General features: G+C 46.8%; 1 protein-coding gene across 1 annotated transcript in view; it reads right to left on the bottom strand.

Annotated features, from left to right (window-relative positions):
* MAD1L1 (mitotic arrest deficient 1 like 1) overlaps positions 1-12196 on the bottom strand; it is a 2477345-nt gene that overhangs the window by 2386170 nt on the left and 78979 nt on the right. Inside the window, exon 5 of the mRNA XM_085629234.1 lies at positions 10520-10644. Coding sequence (XP_085485360.1) covers positions 10520-10644 — 125 coding nt within the window. The remainder of the gene's footprint in view (positions 1-10519; positions 10645-12196) is intronic.

Raw genomic sequence — 12196 nt, 5'->3', positions numbered from 1 at the left:
ATATCCCATGTTATTCCCCGCTAAACTAAGGGTAGAAGCTGAGGGCAAAGCGTGGTTTTTCCTGGCACCCGAAGACGCTCAGGAATGGCTGTAGGGTTGGCACAGGGTCACAGGATCGACTCGGACAGGCGGTGGTAACAGACGACGGGGGAAAAATTATACACTTGAAGACCCAGAACGAGCGGACGAGACTGACGCACCGTCGTAAACCAGTGGAGGAGAATGACCATAACTATGGCACTGGAGGACATTGGCATGGATGAACAGTCAGAACTTGATTGCTTACTGGCTGATTAGCCAACCTCTGGCCGATATCAGTAAATTTCCACACAGGTGAGAGACCATCACATAAAGATGACAGTGGGGACATAACCTTCTACAGGGACTTAATTGCCACCTAGAACGTATCCTTTTAATGCACTCACTGTTGCAACGGATGCCGCCATTAACATTTATGATGTAGTGGGGAAGGTATAAGGGGACCGCGAATGATCTTTCCCCCCCACCCTCTGTCATGGTATTGGGTAAGGGTACTGAGCACTCTGCACAGTTGCGGAGGCGGGTAGTTTTAAGTCCCTCATGCAGGGAGGAAAGAGAGTGCGGGGGGATTGTTCATTGTTATTTATGTGTTGCTGTTTGCAGGTTCTAAATGGGCAGCGGTTAGTTACTTTCACTTAACCAACACACGCTTGACACATTGCCAACACAATTTCAGCACTATGCGTACGGACCATGACAGACATGGCAGCAGGAACGCAGCAGAATAGTGACCAAACAACACTTCCCTCAACGCCGACTGCTCCCTTGTCACTGATACCATGGAACGTACACGGGCTCGGTGATGAGATAAAAAGAGGATTAGTTTTGCAATACTTAAAACAACAGGCCCCCGCAGTGGCGCTACTCCAAGAAACACACTTGGTGGGTCTATCATGTAAGGCAATGGATCGATGGGGTTTCCAAATGGTGGTGCATTCTGACTTCACCTCGGGATCACAGGGAGTGGGTATCCTAGTACGAAAGCAATTCCCGTTGATAATTAAACGAACATGGACAGATGACCAGGGCCGATTCGCAGCCATCACATGCCAGTGGGAGAGACGGGCCTTTAACATAGTGACAGTATATATTCCTACAGTACTTCACACAATAGCCCTCCCAGCCCTTAGTGAATTTTTACTTGCCCTTCCAGAGGGAGAACTCCTAATTGGAGGGGATTTTAATGCCACAATCTGCCGTAATCTGGACCGACAACCCCCAAAGAGTGATGAGACCTCCCGTCTCTCGGGATTTCTCGAGGCGCTCGGTCTCCTGGATGCCTGGCGCTTCCGCCATCCACTGACTCGGCAATTCACCTTTCACTCCGGAGTGCACAATAGCCTCTCACGAATAGATTATGTTTTAACGTCAGCAGATAGTCTGCGTAATATAGTGGAGATCAATTCCCTGCCCAGAGGTATCTCCGATCATTCACAATTGTTAATAACATACACCCATAAACATATGAATAGACGTCGCATTTTCCCCATATACCCCGGCTACCTACACAATTCCAAAATTCTACAAGATATCACTACCGCCACACGACACTATTTCCAGGAGAATGCCCAATCCGTCTCCTCTCCGGCCACCCTTTGGGAGGCTTATAAGACTGTGATTCGCGGCCAGGCCATCGCCTCTATTACAGGGCACTAGTCCGAAAAAACAGAAGAGGTAGACACTATGGAGGAAGACTTTCAGCTTGCAGAGGAACTCCATGCCCAAAACCCGACGAGAGTGTCGGCTCACTCGCTGCATCTTAAGCAACAAGAATATAGGGAATATTTGAAAGAAGACGTCAGGGCCGGGTACGCAGCATAACATTTATGAGCTTGGAGATAAGCTTCTGGCCTGGCTCGGTAAGAAAGAACGTGCTAAACAGTGGATCGCGCAAATACTTGTGGAAGATAATCGGACTATAGCAGATCCTCAGGGAATAGTCAATGAATTAGCTAAACATTTTAAACAGGTATATACACCAACTTCCGCGACGACGATTGAGGAAGCACAGGCCTTCCTTAAAGATATTAAAATGCCCACATTGGCTTCAGAGGCGGTCTCCATGCTTGAAGCAGACGACCTGCAACTTGCAATAGGGACCACACAGTCGGGGAAGGCGGTGGGGCCATATGGCATACCCGTCAAACTTTATAAAAAGACAGCTAATACTATAGCCCCACATCTGTTGCGCATGCATCTCGAGAGTCTGGAGGCAAAGGAGCTCCCGCGAGATCAACGCGTTGCCACCATAGTGGTGATTCCTAAACCTGGTAAACCTCCCGAAGACTACCTCATATTGCCCTATATCGCGGATAGATGCTGAAGCGAAAGTTCTCGCTAAGCGCCTAGCAACTAGATTAACCCCTCATCTCACTGATCTAATACACCCGGACCAATCGGGCTTCATGCCTGGTAGGAATACAGCCCTCAATCTGAGACGCCTACATGGGGTAATGGCGCGTATACCCTTCATCCGCGAACCAGCTGTCATTCTCTCCTTAGACGCCTGAACGGTATTTCATATGGTGGAATGGCCCTTTCTTTTTGCGGTCTTACATCATTTCGGTTTTGGCCCAAAATGTTGCGCATGGGTGCACTTGCTATACTCCAAACCTCTGGCTCATGTCACAGCAAACGGCCATATATTGGAGGATTTTTCGCTGGGGCGGGGAACACGTCAGGGGTGCACCCTATCACAATTATTGTTCGCCCTGGTCTTGGAGCCGCTGGCGGCATGGATTAGATGGGAACCGATGATCCGAGGGTTCCATTGGGTGGTTGGTTGGGAGTATTGCATCTCCCTATATGCCGATGTGTTATATTTGGCGTCCCCCAAACGGTCTATTCTTGTGTTAATAAATATATGCGACTTATATGGTCAGGTCTCAGGCTACACCATAAATTGGTCCAAGTCGATTATATATGTACTTCGGGGCCCCCCGCCGCGCTTCCCACAGGGGTGTAAGTTGCAAATAGTAGAAGGGAGTTTGAAATATCTGGGTATCCATGTCACGCCAAGATCGGACAAATTGGTTAAGAACAACCTTATACCACCCCTTGAACGTCTTAGACGTGATACGATACACTGGCAGGCCCTACCGTTGACGTAACTCGGTAAGGCAGCACTTTTTAAGATGATGGCGCTTCCCAGATTTCTGCACGCCCTGGAGAATACCCCATTTCCAGTGCCACCAAGTTACTTTAAAGCAATAGCAGCAGAAGTCTCTAGTTTACTCTGGCAGAACAAACCGGCACGCATTGCCATGGACAAATTGGTCCGAGGCTGGTATGATGGGGGCATAGCACTCCCAAACATACAACTATATTACTGGGCATCGCAGCTGAAGGTACTCAATCAATGGATACATGCTCCACAGACAGACCCTGCATATAAAGCGGACCAATGTGGATTGGGAGAGCATTATATGCAACAAAGCGAACTATCCCACTGATCAGGAGCGCAGCACATACAGTTCAGGTTTGGTACTCTGCCCAAAAAAAACTAGGCTGGAATGGAGTTGTAACTCGCCTCACCCCGCTCTGGAAAGCACAGCGACTAGGTAGACTTCGGAATAGTAAGGGTTTCCATGTGTGGGATTCTATTGGCATCTCTATGGTGGGTGACTTATGGGATAAAGGGAAGATGGTCACATTGGATCACCTACAGGAGCACTACGAATTAGCGTCCTTCGAAAAATTTAGATACATGCAGATTAGACACACACTTATGGCTGTAATACCACCTGATACCACATGTCCTGAGGCCTCCCCCCTGGAGGATAAGTTGCTGACTAAATGCATGGACAAGAAGGCTACCTCCCTCACTTATCGTAAGTTGCTAAACAATCTGCCTGATCCAACGCAATCCCTGCGCACAAAGTGGACAACTGATCTGGGGGACCTTGACGACACAGACTGGCAGGAGGCGCTTTCGTCTCCTCGCGAAGTGGCAATAACCTCCCGACTTAGACTGGTGCAGCTAAAGATATTGCACCGTACATACTACACAAGACTGACCTTGCACAGAATTGGGAATACCGTAGAACCGCTTTGTCTGAGGGGATGAGGGAACTTTCTACCACACAATATGGCAATGTCCACGAAATGGACCTTACTGGGCAGTGATAATGCAAACCATTTCTCAAGTAAGTGGAGTCTCGGTTATACCGGAACCCAAACGGTGTTTATTAAATATTTGGTAACCCACTGATCTTACTCATGCATCACAGGATTGGGCGACCCTCTGGATGATCGCAAAACGTAATATCGCCCGTTAAGGGGGATCACGACTCTCCCCCACGCTTCATGACTGGTGTAAAGATATAGATGGGGCCATGGTGGCGGAGAAGGCGGTGAATATACATCGTGGCTGTCCCCGTAAGTGGGAGAGAACATGGGGAGCCTGGAATAAATATAAGGGATATATATGTACTCCACCATTGACAGCATCAGATGACGGTTCTGAGTGAGGGGGGTGGTGGGAGGATCAGGTGGTTCACAATATTCCATACTACCTCTTATGTGCCGACTGTCTTGTTGATATGCTTATAGTACTTGAGAATGTGTCAAGAGAATATCAATTTACTAATTGTAATTGCCTTTTATTATGCCCTGTTATCAATAAACAGAATTTAAAAAAATAAAAAAATAAAAATATTGTGATGTCTTTGCATGCAAAACCCCACAGACTGATCACCAGTCTACATTCTCTGCAGTTCGGAGAGGCACATCTCACAGCGGTTACATTTGGATGCTAAGATATGGATATTTTGTTCCAGCACATAATGCATGCATTGTCAGAAGAAAGGCAGAAGACCATACAAGCAACTAAAAATACCCATAAGACATCCACAGTCCACTGCACTCCTTGTTCCTTGTGTGTTGCGTAATGGAGTAAGCTAACAAGTGAGGAAGCACTGCAATCTGTGCTACCTAATTGTCAGCGAGGTCACGAAAGACATAGAAATCAGTCAATAAATGAATTTCCATAGTGGTCCAGAGAATGGGGAGCCACTCTCCCTTTGCAGGAGCCCCAGCGGAGGTAGGGGATAGAAATAGCATTGCATGAACAGGGCACCAGCAGCTTCCCCATATCATGCTCAATGGAGAGTAGTAGGAGTGCTCACTCCTGACTCCAAGAAGTATTACTCCTCCACTAGAGGGTCTCTGCTCTACCTTGGCTTATGGCTGTTTGTGTTACTTCTGCATGAGCCACAACTCCGGGTGTCTCAAAGTCTGGTTAACACTACAGGTACCGGAACACAATCAATTACTCCTCTGGCCCCATTCATTTCTAAGCAACGCTCTCAAGGGAAGCCTGTGGTGATTTCACCAGAAGGCAAGCCCTCGCAGACTGAGTCAGAGTTTGCCAGTGCATGCTCCGGAGCAGGGGTGGTGGGAGAAATCTGCTGGGTTTGGTTTTGCCCTGGGTGCCATTAGTTGGTAGGGGAGATTTTGGCAGTGCAGGAGGCAGTGGGGTTGAATGGTTCAGGTTTGGCCGAACACATACTGAAGGGTGGGCCACAGCAGAGTTTGCCAGTGGCTGCTCATGAGGTGGCAGGACTTGAGTGGACACGTGGGTCAGGAGTTGCCTTGGACAAACTGGTGGGGGGGCGGCTAAAAGATGGTGGCTTAAAAGATTATGATCCATGCTTCAGGTTGGCCAGACAGGAGGGAACAAGAAGATCATGGTTGGTATTAGGTGCCCTGAGGGACACATACACATTTGAGTTGATCAGTGGCTGCTCATAGTGTGTCCGGCACGGTGGGGACAGGCAGGTCAGGCTTTGCCTTAGGTATTTGCTTGGACATGGGCGAGTTAGAGTTTACTGGTACATGCTTCTTTGCTGGAAGTCCAAGTTTCACTTTGGTCACATGGGCATGCAGGCAGTAGGACACTCCTATGCCAGTATCCATGAAAACAATGGCGGAATCCTTCCAATGTTCATTTTAATTTACAAGCCACACTGCAAATGCTATCTTATAGGATTATTTCATCCCCCCACCCCCCTCGCACTGCTGGTGTAAGGTTTATTTCCATTAGCAATGATATAGGATGACATTATAAGGAAAACAATTAAACAGTTAGCTTAACAGTACCACTATTTTGCACAATTCTGGTAAGACCCAAAAAGAGTGGAGTCTTGTATCATACAGTGGAGGAATCTCACTTTCACAGGGTGAGAGAAAGTGCCAACTTTCTTGCATGGTATGCCCCCACTTTTTGATGAATTGCTGAATGTACTTTTACTGAGTGTGCCCTGGACTCCAGCCAATCAGGTGCCCGGGGCCTATGTTCCTTCCCTAAAACTTAAAACCCAAATTGGCAAACTCTGGCCACATGTCAGCCCCTGGTAAATGTTACCCTAGGTACCCAGGGCCTTGTGACCAGGGAAGGCCTCTAAGGGCTGCAGCACTTATTGTGCCACTCTTAGAGGCCCTCTACCCTAACACACACACACACACACACACACACTGCCCTTGCAGGCTGAGTGTCTGGGTACAGGACAAAACAGAGTTGACATGGCACACATCCCTATGTGCCATGCCCACAACATACAATGCCCTGGCATACATCAACCACCCCTCTAGCTGGGTGCCCTATGCCAGTGGTGTGGGCACAGGAGCATGAGCCCTGTGCCCCTACAGTATCCAGGTCCATTCCTGGGCACTAAGTGCAGTGCTGCCATTTAAGAGTATATGGTGCTGGGAGATCGTCAACATGAACTCCACAGCACCATGATGGCTTCACTTAAGACTGAGGAGTTTGGTATCAAACTCCTCAGCACATTCAACCCGCACTGATGCCAGTGCAGGATTTAATGTACAATGCACGACAGAGGGCATCTTAGAGATGCCCCCTGAACCTAACCTACAATCCATGTCTGGTCTGAGGGGCTGCCTAGGCTGCCACACTGCAGACATGTTGCTGGACCGCTGGGTAGAGGGCCATCCGCTCTCCTGGGCCTGCAACAATGCACATCCTGGGCGAGGTGTTAGGTCTCCTCCCCCACAATGGGCAAGGGGAAGCTTCAAAGGCATTCCACCTTTGTGAGCTTCTCCAGGCCACTTGCTGTACCCAGCAACTGGCCCCTACCGGTTCTCAAACCCCACTCAGGCGGGAAGACCGGCCTGATACCCTAAGGAAGGACAGGGTGTGTGCCAAATTCTGCCAACCCCACTCCTCAAGTGGGGGAGGCGAGGTGAAGCACGTCCCCGGGCTCTCGCCATCTTGAAGATGGAGAGCCCTGCCCAATCAGGACTAGGCCACTGCCCCCCTCCCACAGGAGAGTGGCAGGATAGGGGGTGTACCCACCCCAGGGCAGGGACCCAGTGGTCCCTGCCCTTTACCTACCTGTAACGCCCCTAAGTTTAGTATTTAGGGGCACCCTGAACCTTCCTTCTTTAGATTCCAGATTCGGAAACAGCAAAGAAGATCAAGAAGAAAGAAGACCTGCCGTGCAGCTGCTAAGAAGAGGAAGACACCAACTGCTTTGGCCCTAGCCCTACCGGCCTGTCGACCCTCGAACCTGCTCCTGCTAAATCCCGACACCTCCTGTAGCCAGCCATCTCACAAAACCCGGAGGACCTGGCTACCTTGTGAGTCCGAGCATCTGGGACTCCCACGAGCAGTGGCTCGGCTCAAAGCAAGTATCTAACCCCTGGCATCAGCCAGGAACCGCAAACCCTGCACACTCTGCACCCGCCAAGCCTGGCCTGTGCTGGAGTGGACATAGACCCCGGGGGCAACCTCCCAGCGACTGTGACCCCGAATCCAGCACCCAAGGACCCACCTCGACACTCCTGACGACGCCTGCAGCCTCAGAACCAGGGACACAACCACGATCAGAGGGTGGGATTTCCAGACACCAAAAGGCACCCCTGCACCCGTCGCCCTGCGGCCCCCTGTGCCCGACTTCAGGGTACCTACCTATCCTCCAACTACCCAACTTACCTCTCGAAGTGGTGGTCACACCTGAAGAATCTTCGTCCCGGAGCTTGCAGCCTTTGTTCGTCCTTGAGCTTTTCCATTGCAATCCATTGAGCGCCCGAAGGCTCAAAAGCACCCTGTATTCAGCCGCCCGAGTGGCCCCGGCAGTGCAACTTCTACTCCGACCTACTTCCCCATTTGCCCTGGGCAAGTGACCCGGAGCCCAGCTCCCACGGCCGCGTGGCCTGCTAGTCAGCAGCCACCAACCAAGCCCCCCCCCCCCCGCCTCCCATAGGATAACATTGGGCCTAACTCACTCTGCACCCGGCTGCCCCTGTGCCACTGAGGGTGTAACAACTGTACTTACCTGACACTGGGAGACCCCTGAGTCTGTGCCCGGAACCTTAACTCTGCCAGTTGAGTACTTACCCAAAAGCCGATAACTCACTTTTCTTCCAAAGGGTAACATTGACTGATTTCTTCTGAAATGTTTTGTAGTGTGGAGTTTCTAAACTTTAAAATATTCACCTAAAATCAACCGAGTAACAAAAACGGAAATACTCACCTGCTATTAGGAGAGATCCCAGTGCTGGATCTTGGTGCCTAGCACTGACCCTGAAAAGTACTCACAACCGTACTTACCACTAACTCAATTTTCTTCCATAGGAAATCATTGACTGTTTTCCTGTGAAATTTCTTCCAAGTGTTGATTTTTGCAAACTACAAATATTCTTTAAAAATCGTACCAACTGTGAAAACGTAATTACCTACCTGTTTTAGATAGATGTCCCAGTACTGAGGCTAGGAGCCCAGCACTGGATTACAAAAGGAACGAGAACATACTTTACCCGTAACGTAAATTTTCTTCCACAGGAAACCATTGACTGATTTTCTGTGAAATTTCTTCTGTGTCGATTTTGCAAACTTAAAAATCGCCTGTATAACTTAAACGCAGTTTCTCAACTGTTTACAGGTGGTACACTAGTGCTGGATCCAAGATCCAACACTGACCTAGAAAAAGTAACCATAACCCCACTTACCTGCTAAGTGAATTTCCTTCCATCGGATAACATTGGTAATTTGATCAGAAAAAGTTTCAAACTGTCAACTTTACAAAAAGCAAAATATTCCTTAAAAATCACAACAGTAACTAAAACGTATTTACTCACTTGTTTCCAAAAACTGTCCCAGGACTGAATCTAGGATCCAGTCCTGGAGTTAGAAAAGTAATCCTGAAAGTAATCAATTGCATATAACTTAAAATTCCCATTGAGCTCAATGTATTATTGCATTTGAAATTGTGCTGTCTATTGCAACAAACTGTAACTATTGCATTCCAAGTCAATTGGCTTTTGCAAGGCATTGAACTAAAGCATCTCATTCTGAGAAAGTATATTTTTGCACCTATTGCTGGTTCTAAAATAAAACAACCATATATTTTTATATACAAACCATTGGCCTCGAGTTCAGTTCTTGAGTGTGTGAGACCATTTGCTGACTGAGTGTGTACAACAAATGCTTTACACTGTCCTCTGATACTGCCTTACTGCTCGACCAAGCTACCACTTTAGAGAGTAAGGTTATATCTAACTTGAACCTCTGCCAAACCTCTGGGGACTGTGGACTCTATACACACTGTACCTATTTGGGGAACAGTATTTACAGAGCCACTTTCCTACACAGGGTCCTTTAGACCCTAAGGTATTGTCCATTGCCAAATATTATGATCACTAATAGTATTTGCAATGGACTCTGGGGTGTGTTTGGTACTGGATTAATAAGAGTCTGGCAATGAAGGGGAGAATAATGTATTTGTGAAAATTTGCTATTAACTTTACTGCACAGATCAATTTGACCTGTTGCCACTTGCTTGCAGAAACTACAATGCAAACACCGGACTGAGCATAATGTGAACTCAACTACCGAACGGGACTAGTGCTAAAACTGGTGCAAATTGCAATTGCTCCCTTTTTAGCGGTAGCATCCAAAATCCATGTCTCTTTGGAAGCCTCCTCCTGTATTACATTACCCTCATTTCAAGGTTTGGGCTTGAAAGCTGTACCTCGAGATGATAGAATTTGTAAGATACTATTGCCATGACAACTCTGTTGTAAAATGTATGTGGTTGAAAGCACAGGTTACCATTTGAGCAAAGGTCTGCTGCTGATCACCATCTCTTAACTGATGATTTGAAACTGGATGGAAGCCGTTTAACATTCATACAAATCTTACTCGCCCTGCAGACTCAGATCCTTTCAGGAGACTTACTAAAGGCCAAATACATATTATGGTCAACTGTATCTTGCACAATAGGCAAAAGTTGCCATTCTTTTGTGCAGGCTTTTACAATTAAGTGGCCCAGTGCAGCATGCATTACACGTCTCAGAGCTCATGGCATATAATTTTGATAAAATTAAAGTGAAGAATCAAGATCAGGCAAAAAAATAATAATCAAAAGTGGGAAGAATACTGTGCTCCATGGTGCAAAAGCATGAATCTGCTCTTCAGCCTTCACTAGCCCCAATTACATAACTACTGCTCAGGACTCACTTGCGAAGCACCTCCAGTTGCTCCTTCAGCTCTTCTTTTTCTGTGTCTTGGGTTTTAGTTTGCATCTCTTGGTTCATCATCTTCCATTGCAACTCAGACAGTTTGTCCTTCAAATCGGTGATTGTCTGGCGAGGATTACAAAAGGAAAAACACCAAGGTTTCATCAGAGGTGATTAGTACAGCATATAGAAATGACCAGAAGAGACCAGTCCTGTCACTGACTGTAGATTGCCTTACTTAGCTCTTTAGGCATGCTAACTGGCTGGTAAACATTTGCTTGAAATACAGCTAATGTTCACACATCTGTGAAAGAAGCCACGCTAATGTAGTTTATAACGCATAACGCAATGGTCATTACTATATTTTTCAGTGAACCTTTAAAAGCTTGTGAAAGGATCCAAATTGTAAAACTGAGGAGCAGTCAGCGACAGCAGTGTAAGAATATTCACGTGGCAGCAGTGTAAGCATATCCACATTGATGGCAAGCAAGCAAAGACACTTCAATAACATGCCACACACTCAATCCTTGACTTCCAAGAGCATGGCTGCCAAATGGCCCTAATTACCCTGTGCCTTTGGATAAGTGAACATCTGCCTACTGGAAAATGACATGATTAAGAGATGAAATTGCAGAAGCGATCGATTGGGAAAATTCTGATCAAACTGAACCTGGGTGGCATTCAGCTCTGACCACGAAGTTAAAGACTTGGCCACTCTTTAACAAAGCGATTACCCTGCCAAGTCACATGCTTACCCAATGCACTCTTACGAATCAGCAGCACCTGCATAAACTCACTCCAAACCATTCAATCCGCTCTTTTCTACTTCTTCCACCAGATACGCTTCAGCCCCATTTGTTTAGTACTTCATTCCACCCCCCCCCCAAATTATCCCCACTGGTCATATGACACTTATGATGTATCCTCTACACTCACCTACCGACCAGCTTTTCCTCTTCTACCTCACAGAGCTATCACTCTGCCTCTTCCTTCATGAGCGCCCAAACACCTAAAGAGCTATTGGTTGGTCATCAGTTCTGCATTTCCTCCACTAGGCTCTCCCACTCAGAGACCATATTTGCATATTTAGCCACTGTGGCTAGATATACATACTTCCACATAAACAGCTCCCAGTTGTTAGCTCTCTCCTTTCATCTATGTGATTATACCCGACAATTAGTGCTTTGCGCCACCTCACAAACAGATTTATTTTTTCATCAATTATCTAGTTCATTAAGTACAATTATCATTTTAGCCAGTCTCTTGCACATACCACTGAAAAGGAATTCTTTATTTAGCAGCAAACAATCGCATGAGAAGCTCATTACGGAGTCACAGAATAAAACTGGTATGCAAGTTTATTAATCGTCTAAGGTTCATTAAACTCAATAGCTCATTATTACCCTCAAGAGTTCATGATTGAAATTATTATCTCATTAGTTGGTCTATGAGACTCAGTAATGTAATCGTTTTATCTCAAACTTAATGGTCTCAGGAGTTCAACTATTTCTCCAAGCAGTATATTAAATTGATTCAAAGCGATTCACTAGTTCCCAAAGTTCATAGGAATTCCTTCATCATGTATTTCACCTACAAATGTTTATGTGCCTCAATCATCACTTTTGAAACTACTTAGAAGCCCACAAATATTCTCAGCAGCTGATAAACAGGTTGTAAA

The sequence above is a fragment of the Triturus cristatus genome, chromosome 10, assembly GCF_964204655.1.
Source record: "Triturus cristatus chromosome 10, aTriCri1.1, whole genome shotgun sequence".
NCBI classification, from domain to species: Eukaryota; Metazoa; Chordata; class Amphibia; order Caudata; family Salamandridae; genus Triturus; species Triturus cristatus.
The sequence above is the reverse complement of the archived record's forward strand: the minus strand, read 5'-3'. Positions and strand labels throughout refer to the sequence as shown.